Source organism: Trichechus manatus, unplaced genomic scaffold, assembly GCF_000243295.1.
Source record: "Trichechus manatus latirostris isolate Lorelei unplaced genomic scaffold, TriManLat1.0 scaffold00122, whole genome shotgun sequence".
Lineage (NCBI taxonomy): Eukaryota > Metazoa > Chordata > Mammalia > Sirenia > Trichechidae > Trichechus > Trichechus manatus.
Genome location: NW_004444058.1, coordinates 4,072,656 through 4,094,147, shown reverse-complemented (window position 1 = coordinate 4,094,147; position 21,492 = coordinate 4,072,656). Strand labels below are relative to the sequence as shown.

At 54.0% G+C, this 21,492-nt stretch overlaps 1 protein-coding gene across 1 annotated transcript in view; it reads right to left on the bottom strand.

Annotated features, from left to right (window-relative positions):
* Positions 1-21,492, bottom strand: part of GATAD2A (GATA zinc finger domain containing 2A) — an 82,928-nt gene that overhangs the window by 12,530 nt on the left and 48,906 nt on the right. The window contains exons 3-5 of the mRNA XM_004384364.2: positions 15,220-15,482; positions 1,004-1,136; positions 724-855 (exon numbers count right to left, since the gene is read on the bottom strand). Coding sequence (XP_004384421.1) covers positions 724-855; positions 1,004-1,136; positions 15,220-15,476 — 522 coding nt within the window. The 5' untranslated portion in view covers positions 15,477-15,482. The remainder of the gene's footprint in view (positions 1-723; positions 856-1,003; positions 1,137-15,219; positions 15,483-21,492) is intronic.

The window sequence follows — 21,492 nt, the reverse complement described above, 5'->3', positions numbered from 1 at the left end:
AAGGGATCTTCCCAGCATGGGGCACGAAAAAGTCCTACAAAATAAACCTGAAATTCTTCGAATCATTTCTGCGGTGAAAGCTGCCATCCACATTGGGCTGTGTTTGGAAACAACAGAGCCAAGAGCCTCAGGCTCAGGAAGATGACAGGTCAGGAGGAGCCCAGGCTGTGGTGCTGTGTGCCCAGAACGCACGGTGCTGGTGAGCCTAGCGTCCTGGCCAAAACGTCTGACCCAGATGAACCAAGACATACAGACACGGAGGGGATATAGTAACTGTTACAATGCCCCTGTGGGCCGCTGGCCCCGTACCCAGCATGCCCACCTGAGGGAGGCAGCTTTTCTGGAAAAAGTTCTTAACCCAGAAATGTACTTATAACAGCAACCCCGACACCTGTTTTCCATTTTTAGGAGTAACACAACGCTTTCAGTCTAAGGGAGGCAAATTTTAAATACATATCCCGAATATTCTACAGACTGAAATATACCTGAACACCCTTTTAGATAAATCCAAAATACATACTTGAGTCTGCAAACTTCCATCTAGACACCAGCTTGCCCCATACCACCCTGAAGACCCCCGAAAGCCACCAGCACCCTCGGCCCTGGGACTGAGGAGGGCAGCAGGTCAGAGTAACAAAGTGGCTGGTGCTGCACCACACTTGCTGCACCACCCAGCTCTGAGCAGTTGCCCTGACCCGAGGGAGAACAGACGCACATGCTCACTTTCTGGGCAGTGGTTTCCTTCTGGATCTGACTCTGCCGTAACTTTTTCAGTAAGACGAGTTTTGCTTCTTCTAATCTTAACTCTTCTTTTAGCTGCTTAATCATCCTTTCTCGTTCTTCAGGACTACTTTTCTGCAAGATCAAGAAAAAAGAGTTGACAGAGAGGATTAGGTAGTTCCACTCCAGAACCAGTGCCCAGGTGGGGCCAAGCCACTGGACAAGGGACACGCTGAGAGTCAGGGCTCCCCTAGAAGCATGGTGTGGGGTGAGGAGGGCTCACCATGAGGGCCTCAGTGCTGGTCTCCGTTAGCGCCACCTTCATCAGCCCATTCACTCGCGGACTGGCTGGCTGCTCACCATCTGAGAGCACAATCACGTCAGGTGAAGGAGCTCTCCTCTCGGCCTTCACATCACTGTGGACAGAGACAGTGGGTGTTGTGACATGTCACCAGAGCCCACGCCCCGAGGAACACAGACCAGCCTATGGACATGCAGTGAGCAGGTGAGCACCTGCCCCCCACCCAGGCCACCCCACCCGCCAGCCTGCGGCCAGCTGTCCCCTGGACTGCCCACTCTGAGGTCCCCACACCACCTGCTGTGCCCATGTCCCACTCTGCCCTCTCCCATGGTACCAACACCAGACACGCTGGGCCTTAGCAGCAGGGACTGTTCTTTGGTGTCCACGCCATATCCCCAGGCAGACAGCATCTGGACACCCACTCATTGTGTGGCTGAGTGACATGAACATTTTGGAGCATGCACACCTTCCTCCTTACGACATGGGCCTGGCACTGGCTCTGAGCTGCCGACAGAGCTGCTGAGTGCTGGGTGGAGAACAGGGCTGCACATCCCAGAGCCACAGCCTCCACTCTACCATGCTGGATCCAGTAAGTGTGATCCCAGGCCCAGACAAGAGAGCCCTCTCTCCGCCCCAACTCCAACCCCCAGGTGGCTGACGTGTAGTGGGGGTACAGAGGATAGTGGAGGACACACACACACACATGCACGTGCCTAGGAATGGGAAACAAAGCGTGACTCCTCCTGCAGATCTGGGGACTATCCTGTCTCCCCCTCCCTCCCATGCTCTAATTGGCCAGGTGCTGCCCCCCTCCCAGACCCTCCCACCTAAAAGTCCCAGTTCAAACTGCATCATTTTAGCCTATGCCTCCCTTTCCCTGCTTTCTTTGCGCTGCAAGCTCAGCTCACAGCTCCCTCCCCCTCCCTGTGAGGATGCCACTGCATCCTCATTTCTTTGCTATCTGTCAGGATGAGGTTACAAATGGCCACATGCAAGGCTGAAGAGCATGTATGAGAATGTTCTGGACTGCCTGCACAGGCCCCTCCCACCATGGAGAATGTTCCCGGCTGACCTGTGCAGGCCCCTTCCATGACAGAGAATGTTCCATGCTGACCAGTACAGGCCCCTTCCACAACAGAGAATGTTCACAGGCACACATCGTTTCATTGAACCCGAGCAGGAACACACCTGTGACGGGTCCTCTAGTGGCACACTCAGTGGATGGCGGCCACAGCACTGAGGCCTTCACCTGAGCACCGCTGTCCACAGGCCAGGAGCGCAGGGCCCAGAGACAAGCTTCTCCCCAAGCAAGTGCTGTCTGCAGGCAGCACAGTCTAAAGTCCCTCGAACATGAGGCAACTGGGGCTTGGCACTCAGTGGGTGAATGACGCGTGTCCCTAGGTGGCGCTGTGACCCTGAGAATGAACTCGGACAAGCTTCCGGATAAAGTTAACTGGAGGAACAGCTCACAGCTGCTCACTGAGTGACGACGGAATCAGGGTTAGAGTGACCAGACAGGACACTGAGTGTGTGCTCTCCACTCCTAGAATGACCGGGGACAGGGAAGCACCAGCCTGGAATCCTATGCCCCGCTCCTCTGGACCCTCCTTGTTCAGAGCCACAAGGCACAGCACCTTCCACCCCAGCCCCCACCCAGCCCAAGGGAAACAGACATGAAGGGGCCAGTTTCAAAGCAAATTCCTCTGACAAGGGTGACCACTCACATTCTGGAGTTGGACATAGGTCACTTATATAGTAAACAGGGCATCCTGTCCCATCCAAGCTTGCTGGTCTCCTCACTGGCTGCACTGGCATGGACGCAGCTTCCAGATGCCTCCTGGGTCCCATCCCAGGTCTCTGAGTGCACACCTGACTTCACAAAGGACAAGCGCAGTGTTCAGGTGACCCCACGGGTCCCTTCCCGGGTCTCCGAACACACACCTTCTTCACACAGTACGATGCCCCACAGGCAGGCAGGCAGGCTCCTCTCTGAGGATCTACCGCTGTCGCTGGATCCGGCTCACAGGTGGCAAGGCAGCCATTGGCGGAGCTTGCCTCAGCCTAGGTGGGCCCCAGGTACTGCACGTGGGCCAAGGAGCTGCTCAGGTAAAACAGTGTCTAAGGTTACAGCCTCAGAGAGTCTTTCGGGCTAGATGTACACTATCCATGCCTGAGAAAAATGCCGCCCTCCACATATTCACCGTCCTGCAGTGGGTATGTACTTCTTCCAGAGAGATGCTCACAGAACTCAACCAGACCAGGGAGTAGGGCAGGGTCCTGAGGGCCACCGTGCCCAGCAGCTGCGGCACAACAAAGTGACCACAGCTCAGCTGACCACAGGGCTCTCGCTCCAGCCACGTCTTGGCTGTGGGTGATCGATAACCCCTTCCAGGGGATGATGTCACCTCCCACCAGAGCAGCTCAGCATCCAGGCAGCCAGCAGGGAGTGAACTTCCTGTATGCTAATCAGGCCACCAAAAAGTCATGTGACAAAGGCATTTCCCTCCCTGGTCATGTGACCCTTTGACTGTGCCTTCCAACGTGAAAACCATGGCAACAGCTAGTTCCAGCCGGTTTGTGACATGCAGCCTTCATTTTGAGAAGTGAGGTGGGGCCCAGGTGCTGTCAGAAAATGGAGGCGCATGCACCCCGCCCACCCACAGGCCTGCGTGGCTGCAGAACTTCCTGTCACTCTCACCAGGACGGCTACGCTGTGAGGGGCAGTCGCCCCTCCCCAGCTACCAGTGTCCAAACCAAAAAACTTTACCACGCTCAACTTTTAAAGTGAAGGAGCTTCACACCTCTCAGTGATGTCCCTGAAAGTTCTTCAAGTTCAGGGAAAGAACCATTCCTTGAATAGCTGCCCCAAATTACAGTAGGTATTAAAAAATAAAAAAATCTACAAAACCACTTGGGCCAGAAGAAGCTGGGAGAAGCAGAGAGGAGAAGACCCTGCCCGCTGCAGCAGCCCTCGCTCCCTGTGTGGGATGGGAGGGAGGGGCGGGTCACAACATCTATCTGGGCACCAGAACTCATAAGATTTGAGGACGCACTGACAAGCCAGCCCTTCTATCTTGGGAACTCATGTAGACCATTAGGATGAGAAAAGATTCTACTGCCCTACAACACCAACACCGCTGGGAGCTGACCAGGCCATCACAAAGTAAATGTCTCCCTGGTCCCCCTGCAGAGCTGGGGGAGGGGGAAGAGAGAGGCTGCAGCCCTCAGTTCCCGTCAGTTGACTTCATGAGGGGACTGGAATCATGAGCCTCAACACAAAGTTAAACTAGCCACAAACGAGACCTAGCCACGTCCACGGCTGAGGCGACCACTCTCACTGCTGGCTCGTCAGCATGGTTCACATTCTGTATCCTCAGTCCCATGCCACAGAAGGTCATCAAGGGGACCCAGAACTGTCCTTGGGGCCTGACTATGTCTCCTGTGTCAATGCCCAGGGAGGGCATACTCCCTTCCTTCCACCACCCACACACCTACCCACCCACCCACCCACTTGTCTATCCATCCATTCACATTTGTGTAAAATGCACCCAAGAACTAGGCAGTAGGGACAAGCCCTGGATAAAACACATTGTATCCTTCAGGGTCACAGTGCACCAGGAGGGTGAGGGGTGGGAAGAGGACAAGGAGCAGTGAGATGCAGGAGGTGCTCCCACAAAGAAGACCTGGCTTTGCTCAGGGCGAGTGTCTGGCCCATGTCCTGGCTGCTCAGAGGTCCACAGACTCTTCAGAACATGGAATCTCAGCTGCTGGGATCCGCTCCCTCAGAACCATTCTTTGGACGATCCAAGTGGAAAGGTGATAGGGCAGGGCTCTAGGGGTTCTTACCCCACCTCCCATGGCCCCAGGGGGAAGCATCATCACCCATCTGACAGGCTTGTTAGGGGATCCCTGAGGGAGAGGCGCTCACTGGTCCTCGCTGCTTGGGTACTGACCCACCCAGGACTCACAGATGCTGCTCAGGGTGAAACATGGACAGCCCCAGGCATAGATTCAAATGGGCCTCTGTAGCCTCCACACAGTCAGGGACGTTGCCAGGGTGACCACAGACTGGTCCAGGGCCACCTCAAAGCCTTGGCCTAACACAGAATGGGTCAGTGCGCACTAGGCCTGAGCCTGCTCCCCTTCCACCCTGCTCCAGCCTCTCAGCCCTGGGCATGGAAAGCAGCTGCAGGAGTGCAGCTGTGGGTGGGTCCCTGGCTGACAGCCAGAGGACTCTGAAGCTTCACACGGTTCTGCTGCTTGCAAGACCCTTCCCCTTGCCATGGCTCTCGCTCTGCACAGTGGGGCCCCCAAGCACCTGCCCAGTTACCTCCAGGAGACTCAGAGTTTTTAACTGGCTGCTGCTGCCAAGCCAAAGGGCTGGGTAAGGGCCCCACCAAGTCCAAAGCAGCCACTCTGCCACCTGCAAGTGGCCATCACTGCTCTTCGAGGGAACGTGAAGGGCCTGGCTGGGAGAAGCTCCTCCATCAGCCAGTGACATCTCAGGCATTTATCCTGCCCTTCCCGGGGGAGGTGTGGGGGAACTCAGAGGAGACTCCAACTGATGGGTCAGAGGTCAGCATCTCCCTGCACAAAAGGCTAAGTAAGACTAACCCTCACTCATCCTGATCAGATCCAGATCAGATGACCACTACCTTCCACAGTCATCACTGCCAGGATCCAGAGCCAAGGAATTAGCACAGCAGGAGCACCCTCCAGCAATGGTGGAGCCATGAGGGGCCAGGGTCCACCCCTGCTGCCCCAATGAGCACAGGGAGAATGGAGCACACCCACTGCAGGCCTCCACAGCAGGGTCAACTTCAGAACTTTGGGAATTCGAAGCAAGCTCTTCTTGGGTCCTCAGCACCGGGCAGCATGCCACGTGGGCCTGCAGCTCATGGGGTGGGACTTCTGTCACCAAATATCAGTGACCAGGAGGGATCAGATGTTAGTCTCACAGGCGATTTCTGCAAGGAAGTGCACGCTTGGCACACGGTGGGCTACTGATAAACAGGCTATCCAAGGTGACATCGAGACTCACAGTCCACGAGGCAGGGCTGGTATGGGTCTGCTTGCTGCCATGTCCCCATCCCCCACGGAAGGAAAGATCGAGTTCCTCCAGGGTGCAGGACAGGGTTTGTGAACTCACACCTTGCCAATGCACTCCAGCTTCCTGGCTCCCGCCACTCAGGAGGCTACCTCATGTCCGCAGGCCCCTTGGTGCCGGTATGGACGTGCACAGGCTGACACAGTGCACCTTGGGCACCTTCCAGGAGCCCCCTGGGCTTCCAGGGCCATGCTCTCCAAGCTCTGGGCTCACCTGCCACCTCCCAGGGGCTGAGCTTGAAAGGACGGCGCACCCCTCAGAGAAGTGGCTGTGCCCCAAGGCCAAATGCAGGTCCCCAGTTGCCCAGGTGCCCTGACCTCCCTCTCCCAGGCTCCCGCCACCCACTTGCTTCTTGCTGCCTTAGTCCCTTGGCCGACCCCTTGACGTCTGCCCTGTGTCCATTACCAGCCCTCCCCACCTGCAAGGTAACTTGAGACCCTCTCAATGGAGATGTTGAGAGAAAAGCACAGGCCTGCCTGGTGGGAGGAGGTCAGGATGTTCTGTGCTTCTCTGCACAGAGGCCACCGTGGTGGACAGCTGGGGCACGACTCTGAAGCCTTCACTCTTCCTGAAGACTCAGGTCCACTTACCCAGGGCCCTGCAATGTAGCAAATCCTGCACAACTGCCTCTGAAGATGGGACACCTCAGGCGGGAGGGGGCGGCAAAGTCCATTCTCAGGGAGGGGAAAGGGGCCATACAACATTTCACAGGGCAAGCAGTCCTGGGGCCACAGCCTGAATGCAAGCCTGTCTTGATCATGTGTCTTCTCAGTGACACAGCCAAGTCACACAGTCCAGCCAGGAGACACAGGGGCCTCGCTGCAACTGGAAGCAGGACAGGAGCCAGTCCAGGGGCTGTCGGCAGCTGCAGGAGACCCCCATGGACACATGCATGAGCCCTGCAGTCATGAATGGTGGCATGCTGTTGTCGTTAGGTGCCGTCGAGTCGGTTCCAACTCATAATGACCCTATGTACAACAGAACGAAACAATGCCCGGTCCTCTGCCATCTTCACAATCGTTATGCTTGAGCTCATGGTTGCAGCCACTGTGCCAATCCATCTCACTGAGGGTCTTCCTCTTTTTCGCTGACGCTCTACTGTACCAAGCATGATGTCCTTCTCCAGGGACTGGTCCCTCCTGGTAACATGTCCAAAGTATGTGAGCCGGAGTCTTGCCATCCTTGCTTCTAATGAGCGTTCTGGCTGTACTTCTTCCAAGACAGGTTTGTTCATTCTTCTGACAGTCCGTGGTATATTCAATACTCTTCGCCAACACCTAATTCAAAGGCATCAGTAGTTCTTCAGTGTTCCTTATTCACTGTCCAGATTTCACATGCCTGTGAGGCCACAGACAGGCCAAAGCCTGACTGCCCACACCCACCCAAGGAGGTCAGGGCAGCATGACTCCATAAAGCAACGATGGTTCCAGCAGGACCCCCACACCACCAAGAAAGGCTCATCCAATCCCACAGGGAAGGACACTCCAGAAGAAATGACCACCCAGTAGAACCAGAAGTCTGGTTTAGTAATACCTGGGAACCAACCGGAACGTCTGTTCCCTGGACAGACCCACCCTCTGTGTAGCCCTCACAGCAGCTCCACTGTGAGAGGGTCTCCCTGTCACTCTGCTTTGGGGGTAACGGTCCTGGGAGGCTGAGAACCTCCACACACCTGTGACAGCATGGGGCCTGGGGCTTGCACCAGCCTAGTGGCGCCCAGGAAGACAAGTGCCTCATGTGAGCAATTGTCAGCTGATCGCCCCATCCTGGCTGTGAAGTACCCTGAGACAGGTCATGGCTTTCTTCACAAACACAGAGCATGAGACAGTCACTGCATGAAGAGTGAAACCACATGCAACACTCTCCACTTGCAATGACCACAAACCTGGTCACAGAAGGAGAAGCTCCCCCATGTGGCCTGCAAACTCCCTGCCAAGCAAATTCTTGAATCCCCCACCTTCACCTGGTGGACCCCATGCACCCTCCAGGCCTCAGGTCAGGTGCTCCCAGACCTGCTCTGTGCAATTTTGTCATGGGGCCCTGGGCGCCTTTCTGGGTGCATGGGACCCAGCATGATCACAAAACCCGGAGACTCAGTTTCTTCATCTGCAGCATGGGCCTCTACTTGCTTCAAGTTATGGGTTTTAAATGGCATAGAAGGCACATCCCTGGCCAAGGCATGGCAACCTCACTCCAGACTATCTGAGCACACACTTCTGTTGACCACCTTTCTGCTGTCATCTATCTCTGGATTCCTCCCTGGAACCGGAGGCCTCAGGACAAGGCCCGCAGCCCAGAACATCTTTGCCTCCGCAGTCAGATGTGGAGCAGACATATCAGGGAGGGCGTCGCTCCTGCCTGTGCACACCTACGGCCCCTTTTGCCTGCCTGCACATCCTGGTGCGAGCCATGAACCCAAGAGTCCTGGGACTCTCCTGGGACTTCTGTAAGGTCAGAATCACATCCTCAACAGCACTGAAGTTGTATGAGAACCACAACAAATGCTAAAAATTTAATAAACCCAAAACCAAACCCACTGCTGTCAAGTCAATTCCGACTCCTAACAACCCTACAGGACAGCGTAGCACTGCTCCATGGGGTTTCCCAGATTGTAATCTTTACGGAAAGGAGCCCTGATGGCATGGTAGTTAAGCACTCGGCTGCTAACTGAAAGGTTGGCAGTTCGAACCCACCAGCCACTCCATGGGAGAAAGCTCTGAGGGACAAATGCTGGTGAGGGACACCCCCCCGCCCCAGATGTTGTCCCCAGGTCTGCACCATCAATGGGAAGCATCCTTTCTGAGGACAGGATCACCTGCATTTCTAGAGGACGGTGTTGTAAAGGCAATGGAAGGGGTAGTGGTGGTGGCAGACCAGGTAGTGCAAGTTGAGAGTGACATCCTTATCTCCTGCTGGGCTCATGGGTCTCCCTGTGAGCAGGGCCCGTGATGCCCCACAAAAGGTGAGCCTCACACTTCAATTACTTCAGAGCTGGGGTTGGAGAGGTCCCAGCTAGAGACAGGTGGACAGACAGAGTTTAGAGGAGGAGCTGGTGGGCTGGTAGAGGCAGACGCAGAGGCCAGAGGCAAGGATGGCAGTGCAGGGCCAGGGCTTCTGAGAGGATGCACCCCCTGCTCCCAGGAGCCAAGCATGCCCCAGGTGCTAATAAACCAGAGCTGGCTGTGGACTCCAGGGGGGCTGCCAGAAGCCGCTCCCGGGGGTGTTCCCCCAGTCTCTCCTAGAAGCAGCCCAGAAGCAAAACTGGCAAGTGAGGGGCAGCCACTGGCCCAGATGGGGCCGAGGTGGGGCTCCTAACCACCCCCCAAACTTTGGAAGTGCTATTTCACACAAGAAAGCAGGCTTCTTCCTCCTAAAGCCTCTGGCCCTGAATGAGAGAACTCAGCCCTTTCTGAACCGCTTGCCCAATAGCTGAGGCCCATTCGCCATCTGGATTGGGAGCGCTCTCAAATGAGACATTCCAACAGACAGCTGCACAAGGTGGTCCCAGAGGACACAGGGCTATAAGGGGCGTCCACACGTGGCCAGGCCAGCATCCGACCCTTGAGTGTTGCTAGCGGACCCTTCAGACCCCCGCAAGCCCTCTCCCAGGAGGCCCCGCCATGCCCCTGGCACAGAGGTGAGGCCACCATCGCACCAGAGCCCAGACCTCTGAAGAAATCTCTCAAGTGGCCGAAACATGGAAGAGCAACCACAATGCAACCTTAAGGAGGGGAACATGGCAATCTCTATTAAAATTGTTGTTAGCTGCCATCGAGTTGGCCTTGACTCATGAAAACCCCATGAACAAAAAAGGCCGCCAGTCCGGCGCCATCCCGCAATTGGTTGCAGATCAGACCATTGTGATCCATAGGGTCTTCGTGGGCTCATCTTCAGAAGTAGATCACCAGGCTTTTGTTCCTAGTCTGTCTTTGTCTGCAAGCTCTGCTGAAACCTGTTTTGCATCACAGCCACACACAAGCCGCCACTGACAGATGAGTGGCTGCTATGCATGAGGTGCGCTGGCTGGGAATTGAACCCAGGTCTCCCACATGGCAGGTGACAATTCTACCACTAAACCACCACTGCCCTCCTACCCCAACAGCCATTCCAGTGGGTCTGCAATTTACAGAGACCTGTTTCAGGGCACAGCATATGGTTTGTCCTGGAGAATGCTCCCCATGTGCTTGAGGATAGTATGTTCTCTGCAGGCATCAGGTGGTCTCTTCTATAGGAGCCAGTTAGCTGAGTGCGTTGACAATGTTGTGATGAGTCTTAACCTTTCTGGTATAGTTGTCCTAACCAATTACTGGGGGGTGGGGGTGGGGGGTGTACTGAAGTCTCTGACTACAGTTGAACTGTCTGTTTCTATGCTTCAGGCATTGTGGGGCTCTACTGTGAGGTGCACATACATTTGTAAGCCACATACTCCCAATGTATGGGCCCTTTCATCATTATGAAATGCCCCTCTTTGGCTCTAGTAACAATTTTTATCTTGGAGTCTATCTTATCTGATATTCGTATGGTCACTCCAGCTCTCCTAGGGTTATTGTATGTATGGCATATCTTTTTTCCATCCCTTTACTTTCAATCTATTTGTGTCGGTGAGTCTAAAAGGGGTGTCGCTTATAGACAACGTATATTTAGCTGGATCCGTTTTTTTTTTTTTTTTATTCAATCTGACAGTGGAGTCTTTTGACCATTGAAGTTTAATGTAATTACTGATATGACTGGTTTCACATTTGTCTTTTTGTTGTTTCTATGTGTGTCCTGTCTTTCTTGTTCCTCTGTTCTACCTAAAGGAGCCCTGGTGGTGCAGTGGTTACCTGCTTGGCTGCTAACCAAAAGGTTGGCAGTTGAAACCCACCAGCCGCTCTGTGGGAAAAAGATGTGGCAGTCTGCTTCCATAAAAATTACAACCTTAAAAACCCTATAGGGCAGTTCTATTCTGTCCTATAGAGACACTATGAGTTGGAATCGACTCGATGGCAAGGGGTTTGGTTTGGTTCCTCCCTGACTGTCTTCTTCTGTTGTTGATATTGTTTTTGATTTGTGACTTAGGAGATCCCATGTGTTACAGAGTACAACGGCTCCACAGGGTTCTCTTGGCTGTAATCTTTACAAAAGCAGATCACCAGGCCTTTCTTCCGTGGCACTGATGGGTGGATTCAAACTGACAACCTTTTGGTTACCAGCTGAGTACAAACCGTTTGTGCCACGCGTGGACCTTACTCACCAACCTCCAAGAATGTCACTTCTGCCAACAAAGCCGTGGGACCTGTGTGTCACCCACCTCTCCAAGTCAGTCAAGTCCCCTAAAACCCCAGCAAAGGAGCTGTAGTTCCTCACAGCCTGCACCGTCCTGAAGAACCCTGTCACCGACGGAGCTGGGGAGACAGATGGGAGGAGTCCCAGGCCAAATGCCATAGAGTCCCACTGTCCTCACCCAAGCTTCAGCAGGTTTTTGAACATAAACACATCTCAGGTTTTTGTATGCCTCTGGTCAATTTCCAAAGTGCTGAAATGTTTTTTTCCCCCCTATTCTGTGCAGCTTTATAGTTGATCTTTGGGGGAAGGATTTGATCATCTCACTCAACCACAGCTGGAAATTGCTCTACAATTTTGATCAACTTATTTTGAAAATAAAACACACTCTGGGAGACACAGAAAAACTGCCAAGTTAAAGAGAGACAGGAGAGGGGAGGAAAGGCAGGAGAGGGAGTGAGAGAAAGAGACAGAGCGAGAGAATGATCCTACCCCTTTATCTGCCTCTGGATGCTCCAGATCAGCCCACTATAATAAAAATAATACTTTGGTGATTTTAATTCATCAGCCATTTTAAAGGAAAAGGAAATACTCCCTCATAGAAGCCACCAGAAATTGCCTCTAGCCTTCAAGACACCCAAATTGGATCCTAAGACAAGACAGTATGAAAGAAAAAGAGGCAGTTTTGAAAAAGAGTCACAGAAATTCTGTAAGTGGAATACTATACCGCAGTGAGAATGGATTAACTACAGCTATACTCAACAATATGGATCAATTTCACAAACTAAATGAAAGAAGGCAGACGAAGGGTACCTACTATAGAATTCCATTTAAAGTACAAAACCAGAAAATCTAATCTATGCTATTAGCAGTCAAGAGAGTGGTTACCCTTGGAGAGATGGTGGGCACCAGTGGGCACAAGTGCCAGCAAGTGGGCACAAGGGGACTTCTGTGGTGCTAGAATGTTCTGTTTCCAGATTTGGGTTATGAGGGTACATTCAGTTTGTGAAAACTTATACATCATTATGTATCTTATACTTCAATTAAAAAGTTAAAAGAACTTATCAAATTACAAAACAAAGTGAAATTCTCTGTAGAACAATTTAAAATTGGCCTGTTAGCCTTACACAGACACAATGAGCTTGAAGCCAGAGTTTCAGCCACCCTAAACTGTGGTCAGACATGACTATGCCTTTGAGCCTGCCCCTGCGGACACTCAGCACCAACATGGAAAGTGATGGGTGAAGCAAGCCATGATACAGGGAGGTGCCAAGCCAGACACCCTCAGTGAGGATCCGAAAGCTGTCCACTTTTATCACAGAAACCAGAACTAGCTAAAGGTTTCTAATTTCTAATTTTAGAATGGCTCATGGGGGCTTAATCCTGTGATTGTGTAATATGCACAGCCCACAAAGGAGTGGACAGGGCATTCTATGTGGGACCTCAGGAGCACCAGCTCTCCACGCGACATCTTGTTTCCAGGAGAGTGGAGGGGCAGTCACCAACACTGCCCCCAGTCACTCCCTCCACGGCATGTCTGGCACCAACAGCAACCATAGACACACATCATTAGTACCGTCCCACTGCCCTGTCAGGTGCAGCTGTCGTCCCATTTTATAAGTGAACAGACAGGGCTGAGAGCTCTGCCCAGAGCACTCGGGAGTGTGATCGGAACCCAGCCCTTGCCTGCTGGCCTCAATCCAGGCTCCTCCCATGCCTCACACTGCTGTCAGGATGCCAGACATCTCCACAAATGCTATAAAGACTCCCCAAGTCCTGCAGGAGGACCCCGCCCTCACACCCCCTCCCACCCTTCACATGTCGTATCATTCCAACCGACTTCAGAACACAGTATCACATAGTCTGAGCAACCTTCATTTGGAAGCAGACAGCAGCAGGAAAACAAGACCCAGAGGTCTGGAGGCTAAATGTGGCCCCTCACTGCACTAACAAAAAGACCTGGACTTCAGTTCCAGCTCTGAACCAACCCAACACTTAACTTCTTACTTGCAGAAGGGACACACTGCCAATGGCCCACCTTGCAGGTCCACTGTGGAGGTTATGAAAAAACACACAGAAAGAGCCAAGAACACAAGCAAGACCAGCAGATCCTCCTCCTCTCTTGCCTTGGCTCCAAATCCGCCACTGGCTGCTTGCTCACCTGAGAAGTCATGAACTTCTCTCCTAGTGAAAACTGAGCTACAGAGAGGAAAAAAAGACCTGCCTTTACAATTTTACTTTCTAGAAGTTTGAAAAAGGCCTCTTGATTTCAGAATGGGGACTGCAGAAATAAAAATAAAAACAAAACAGCTGCCATCAAGTCAACTCTGACTCACGGTGACCCCATGTGTGTCAGAGAAGAACTGTGCTTCATAGGGTTTTCAATGGCTGATTTTTCAGAAGCAGATCACCAGGCCTTTCTTCTGAAGTGCCTCTGGGTGGACCTGAACTGCCAACCTTTCGGTTAGCAACTGAGAGTGTTCATCATTTGCAACACCTGGAGACTCCACAGAAAGCAAAGCTAGCTGAAAAAGGTCTTTTTGGCTGGCAGGAACACACAGCACATCCTCCCAATAGATGGAGCTGGATCGTCTCATTTATCTCAAGGACGTTAGAATTTACAAAGTTATCTTAAAAATGTACAAAGTTGTGAGACACCAGACCAGGCGATGTCTGAAGTCCTTACAATTCTAGTAGTCTGGTTCCAAAAGAGATTTAACACGAAACTGCAAATCAGGACCCTCAGAGGGTCCATCCCACTCCACAGGGAAGTGAGAAGGTGCCAGCTTCCAGCAGCAGCCACCCTGGCCACAGACAGCAGAGGGGCAAGCCCTTTGCGGAGAAGGAATCCTGGCTGCGGCAAGAGAAGGAGCTCTCACCTCCGCTTTTCAGAGTGATGAGGCCAGAGGGAAGCCCTGAGTAGGCCCTGGCATGCCGGACGTGGAAGTTCTGGGGGCATGGCTCCCACCAGCACTCCAAGGTGAAGAGAGGTCGAAGAGGTTCCTGGCTGCTCTATGAGAGCAGTTTCCAGGTCTGAATTCTTCTTCACAGGCAGACAGGAAAAAGGTTTTTGAGCAAAGAAACGAGGTAGTGGACTGAGTCTTATTTCTTTCAAAGTTTTACCTTAAGAGCCTCAAAAATGAGGATTATCATAGAAGTCACTCCTGAATAATCAGTACCAACTGCGGAAAGGCCAGGAGAGGGCATGGAGACATCGGGTGGAGGGAGTGGCAGCCCTGCCTAATGCACCTGGGGGTCGGGGGCGAAAGCAGTTGGAAATCCCCCCCCACCCCAATACATACATATTGAAGGTGTCCTGGACAGGCATCCTCACCCTGTTCCCATCCCTGTCCCCAGTGGAGCATCCCTAGCTCCCCACTCTCAATTCTGAAAAATCAGGAGGCATGACATGACCCAATGAAAAACTAGTTTCTACTGACACCCAAGTTTTCCTTCAAGACCAAAAGCATGAGTTTGGCTGAATGTCCGTACTTGTATACCAAAGAGCTGCTGTCGGCAGAGGGAGCCAGTGCAGGTGTACTTCCTCATCCTCCAGGGTCCTCCCCAGCCATGAATGGGAACACGGAGGCCCATGGGGGTCCTTTTGGCTGAGATGGCTGGTCAGGGGTGGTGGGGCAGTGCCAGGGCTGGAGCCCACCCCACCTGGCCAAACACCTCCACCCCGCGTCCATTCACCTCTACAAGGTACACATGTCCATGGGCCCATCACCCGCCTGTGTCCCTCACCTCTGGCCCATGGTCACTTCCATCTCCGCCTGCTCCGTCACAACCTTCCGCATGGCTGTGACTCCACCCCAAGCCCACTCACCTCTGTGAGGTGCGCATGTCCACGGGCCCGTCAGCCACCTGCCCTTCGCCTGCTCTCCCTGTCTCGCCTGCTCTGGGCAGCCCTGGGCCCGGGACAGTGCCTGACTCGGCCCGCACTGTCGTGTCGGTCCCTGTCGTCAAGTCCGAGGCCACCAGACCTCTGTCCATCTTCATTCTCTTGCCGTCGGCATCGTCCTTGGCTGGGTCTCGCTCAGGCGCCCGCTTCTGGCCTCGGGTCCGGCATGCCTCCTCAGTCATTCTGAACTGTGGGGGAAAGACAGCACGTTGGCCTCATGGAGGGAGTCCCACTCCTTGGGAATGTCCCAAAGTATGAGTGAGTGTGTTTCCCCATACAGGGCAACGGCAGAAGGAAGGACACGGCAAGGGCCCACAGGACCATTTCCGCTGTCTCCGGAGGCTGGGGCAAGGACAGGGACCCAGCCTCCACAACAAGGGTGCCAAGCTACGGACACCCCACCAGGGCCAGAGACCTGTGGGCTGAGGTGGGCACAGAGGGGCAGGTTCTCTGCACTCCACACTCAAGCAAAAGGAGGACACTAACCCAGGTTTGTACACCTGCCCATGGGGCTACAGGCACCTGTGCTCAGTTCCAGGGTCAGGATGGCCACACTGCCCAGGGCCAGAGTTCACTCCTGGGCACAGGCCCCATGCATGGGTGACACCCAGGTGACACTGTCTTGTCCCCTTCAGGGAAGGGCAGTGTCCTCACTCCCACTCACCTGGGGGCACATTTAACCCTGTGTTTGCCAGTGAGGTAAACCCTGGCTAGGGCTGAGCCTGGCACAGCACCACGCCCCTGCCCTATACCTACAGAGCATGCACATCTTGATTTAAAGAAGAAAGAAAAGAAAAAAAAGCGCTGAGTCAGCTTTTGATCCCGTGACATCACTGGGCTCCACATGACCCTTCCCAGGATTCCATCTGAGAGACAAAGCACTTTCCAGAAAACCAGTCTAAACCGGTTCCAGACAACAGGCTGAAGTGCTGTTAACCCTCACTGAGACGGGATGACAGCAGTTTCTGTCTCAGACGCTGCGGGCATTCCACAACAGGTTCTTTAAGAGGCCACTGTGGAGGGACACACATAGGACAGGGCCACAAAGCGAGGGTCCAGAGGACCGTGGAAGAGTTTGTGGAGAGACAACACAGAGTAAACTGCTAGGGTCACAGAAGACCCCCCACAGGAAGACAGTTGTCCACAGACCAGGTGCAGACAAGTCCGCACACAGGACAGGGCATGGAGCCGGATGAGGGCCACCCATCGCACAGATGCACTATTGCCCGTCTGGGACCAGGCGCCACAAGAAGCCCTGGTTCTGAATGTGCAAGCAGGTCACGTGCCTCACTGCCCTGGGGGCCGGTCCCAGGGTGACAAGGGGCCCCGCACTGCATGGGACACTCTCCTGAGCTGAGTCAGAAGTGGGCGATAGCACAGGCCCTGCTGATGTGTGCATTCATAGACTCACGCTACGGACACCGAGGAAGGGCAGCCCAGTCTGAGGGTGCTGGGCTTGCAGGGGGTCCGATGGGTACCTTAAGGACTCCCAAGCATGCGGCCCATCCACAGGCCACCCGACACACATTTCCATGGCAGGAGGCAGGGAGCCCTGACATGGCCTGGCCCACAAGCTTGATGGAGACACGCAGCAGCCAGAAGCTGGATGGCCCAACTCTGCTGGATGTGGTCTCCACTGCCCGAGCCCCTTGTAGGGTCCAGACTTGGACCACCCTTGGCCTCCTGCCAGCCCGAAGAACAGAGCTGCTGCCCACCTCCCTCGGCCCAAGGAGGGAGAGAGCTCCAAGGTCCCTCTCGGCTCTCTTGTCTATGGTTCCTGCTGCCTCTCCAACATCCTTCACTATAAAACATGACTGACTTGATTCTGGTTTTTGATGCCCATCTGTCCAGTGAGACTGCAGGGCCAGGACAAGGGTCGGTGGAGAGCCAGTACTGGCGTTTTCGGGTTAAGGACGGTAGACACGTCACTGCCTCGAGTGCTGGTCGCCTGCCCACCTGCCCACCCTACGGACGGGACTCTCCCAAACAAGAGGACGGGCTCAATTTGGCAAACTAGGAGAAGCTGTTTCGTGGCCACCATGGACTATGAGTGACACAGTCCTAGGCCCTGGCTAGGGGGAGGAGTCTGGGCAGAAGAGGAGGGAAGAGCAGGAGCTGCCCCATGCCGCTTACTCTGCCTCTGCTCTGCCAGGGATACTCTCCTCCCCCACCCCCAATTCAGCCTCCAGCCTCACACACCCTTAGCTTTGTTCGGTAAAGGTCTGTGATGTCCATCCAAACTCCAGGTCCTTCATGAAGCCTCCCAACTGTTCCTGCACACACGGAGAGCCCACAGTAAAATCACCCACCTATGCCTTGCTGTGCTGCCTCTGATACCCTACAGGGAGCCTGTCCCCCCCACCAGACTCTCCAACAGAAGGGATCAAGAGGCTGTGAGCAAGTGCTGCCATGGCACAAAATCAGGGAGTTTATGACAAGCAGAGACTTGGTGCTCTGCCACCCCCAGGATACAGGATGATGGCCACCTCCAGCTCCTGCCTGCCCGCTCCCAGGGGCCTGTACCCTCTATGATGGACAAGGACAACTGGTCAGGGTAGGACTGTGTGGGGGAGCAGCCCTGGGAGGCAGCCCCCACTCTGCACCCGCCTGGCCCCCCGAACCAGCCCCCAGGGCCCTCCACAGCAATGCACTGCTGCAATGCGCTGTTGACGGGAGCCACATGAGGCCTGTATTTGCCTCAATCCCTGTGGTGACAGAGCATGTGGCTCCTGGAAAGGGCAGTGCTGATGGCGGGAGGCTCCTCCCTCCTCATGGCAGGAAGGTCGGGCAACCCATCCCAAGGGGCTGGAGGCCATGGCAATGGCAGGCATGAGCAGGGACCACGGGGCAGAGCAGGGTGGGAACAGAGAAGAGACTAGGGCACAGGCAGGGACCAGAGTGCGAGCAGAGAGCAGAACAGGGCCCAGGGTACAGAGCAAGGACAGGGATGCAGAGCAGGGGCAAGCAGGGCAGCAGACAAGCAGGCTGTCAGGGAAAACCAGCCTCGGGGATTGATGTGTGAAAAGTAACTTCTGCAGGAAGTGATGAGGTTACGTGCTCAGAGGCTTCATAAAAAGCAGGTGAACAGGCTGGACAACCCCAACTGGCCAACTGGAACCTGTTTCAGAATTCCTGGTGAGTGAAGAGGGCACAGGACAAGCAGCTCCAAGAGCAGGAACAACCCAGCCCTGTCAGGAACCACCACCTCGAGGCTCCTGCCTGCATGCTGGGGGTGCAGGGAGAATCTTGTCAGGAACCACCACCTCGAGGCTCCTGCCTGGGTGCTTGGGTGCAGGGAGAATCTTTTCAGAAACCACCACCTCGAGGGCCCTGCCTGGGTGCTGTGGGTGCAGGAAGAATCTTGTCAGGAACCATCACCTCGAGGCCCCTGCCTGGGTGCTGCGGGTGCAGGAAGAATCTTGTCAGGAACCACCACCTCGAGGTCCCTGCCTGAGCGCGGCAGGCACAGCAAGAGTTCTCACAGCATTGTGCCCGTTCTAGAGACGAGGGCACCAAGGCCGCCAGGAGCCAAGGGGCTGCTAAGTAGGAGCGGGGGGCCAGACACATTTAGGCCTACCCCTTTGCTTCTCTCTCTCCAAGTACCCTGACTCAGCCCCCGCCCACACGGCCCAGACCAGCAGCTCCAAGAAGGGCCCCACAGAGGCCCAGGACAGCTCTGCACAGAGGCCACCAGCAGGAGGAAAACCCAGAAAGACAGGCTCCACCCCAGTCCTTGGAAGCTGACAGCCAGCAGTCTTTGGGCAGGACACAAAACGTCCGTGACGCCCACCAAAGCCACTGTGTTTTAGTAAAACGCACTGTCCAGCTGTTGAGAACCTCCAGCAGACGTATGTCCCAAGACAACTGTGTGGAAGGCAGTATGCTGCGGCAGGAGCTCAAATTTTAAACAGGGCCCAGGGGGCTCAGCACAGGCCAATAGATGTCTCTTGATAATTAAAAAAAGATTAATAAATGATGGCAGTCACAGAGCCAGCCCCAGAGATGTGCTTGCCAATATTATTTACACGACACGACTGTTGAACACTAATTAGCACTAACACTACTAATGGAGCTCCTGTCTCAAAGAGGAGAATCGGCTCCAACGAACAGGTTAGGTCACTTAGCAAAAGCAGCAGAGCTGATACTCTGAAGAACAAACCCAAGGCCACTTCTCAGCCACAGACTTGCCCTACAACGGCCTGCTGAGCACCTGCTGCATGCTGGGATGGTTTAGGGCACCAGTGAAAGCCCAGAGGTATGAGTACTTTCGAGGTGTCAGAGCGGGGGGGAGTGATGGACAGGGGAGGGTGAAGAGCAGTGAAGAGGGTCCTGCATCGCGGAAGCACAGCACAAGGGGAGAATGGAAATCAGGGTGAACTGTGAAGCTCCAGCCAGCACACAAGAGAGGGTCTGTTTGTTCACTTGTTTTGCCTGAACAACTGGGAAGATGGACTTGACTTGGACTGCGATGTGGACAGGACAAAGCTAGGGAGAAGTGCTGAGCCCAACATGATCCCACATGGGGACGCAGAGGAGGCATCGAGCACCCCTGCTGTCTCCCCTGACTGTAGGAGCAGCTACTCCCATAAGCAAGAAAGAAGGCCTGTGAGCCCTGGCACAGGAGTTGGAGCTGCATGCCCCGCCTGCTCTAATGCTCTAATAATGTTTCTTCAATGGGCGGAGCTTCCCCACTTCCTCAGTCTCCGTGTGAGGATGAGGATGTTCCTATCTCCGGAAGCTTCTGTAACGCCCGCTGCTACCAGACAAGCTTCCTAAACCCAAGCACAGTTTAGTTACATCGTCATTGCCTCAAGTCCATCCACAGCACCCTGTGGCCTGCCTGGAACCTGGCCCTCTGCCTGGGGGACGCTGGCCACTGCCTCCATGCCCCTGGAATCCGCTCCCGACGCAGGGAAAGTCCAGTCTGAGTGGACAGCGGGGATGGGGGGTGGGGTGTGTGTGTGTGGGGGGGTGCAATAAACACGCTACTCCCACTGTGCACCCAGCTCTGTGGCTCACTGGGGTGCGGGCTGGAGGCATGGCCAGGAGCCGGGACTCTGTGAGGGCTTTGTGCCCACCATGGGGTCAGAGAGACCAGCCCTGCCACCAGGAGCTGCACAGACCAGCGTGGCAGCCCTTGGAGATGGGGCAGGGAGTGAAGAGCTACTGTATTTTTACGCAAATAATGTGCACATTGTTAAGTTTTTTGCCAGCCACATAACCCTCCCTCAGGCACGTTATTTTCGTAAGTACACTATGCCAATTTCCTCAGGTTATATGTACGGGTGCATTATGTGCAAAAAAAATATGGTGCCTGTTCCAGTACCTGCAGGCCTTGCCTGGCGGGCACACAGCCCCCATCTACTCCAGAACCTCAACCAGCTCGCGGACCTTCCTCCCGACACACTGAGGACAAGGTAGCAGGACTCGGCGGCCGTGGCGGCTGTGCCAAAAAGAACTCACAGCCCAAATGCTCGCCTTCCTCTGAGCTTTAAACAATGCGATTTAATTTGGGACACAGAGAGCTGATCAAACAATCAGCCACCACAACTAGACATGAGAGGACAAAAATGTGGCACCAAGTAGAGACAGAGCTGGGCCAAGCCACATACTACTGACGGTGGGCCTGGGAGGTCCAGGCGCTCTGACTTAAAAACACTTACATACATTCTAAGAGCCCCTGGGTGGTGTAAACAGTGAATGTGCTCAGCTGCTAACTGAAAGGCTGCAAATTCAAGTCTACTTAGACTTGCCTCAGAAGAAAGGCCTGGCGATCTACTTCCAAAAATCAGCCCATGAAAAGCCTATGGATCACAATGGTCCAATCTGCAAGCGATCATGGGGGATGGCACAGGACCAGGCAGCTTTTCATTTCATTGTGCATGAGGTTGCCATCGGGGGTGACTAGACAGCAACTAACAATATATAATCTATAGGGAGAAAAGGTAAAGAAATTTCCCCTAAAAACCATAGTAGTCATCTCTGAAGAGTGGATTATAAGAAACTTCCACTTTTTGAATTACGCATTCCATATCATTTAAATTATTTTTTAACAATGACCACGGATCAGTCTTGCACTCAAAGAAAGCAAAGATAAAAAACAAAGATAGGTGAAACAGATCATCTGCTAGAATGAGAATTAAATGAAAGAACAAGTTGTGGGCAGGACGTGTGGCAGTGGTTCTAGCTGCTGGCTTC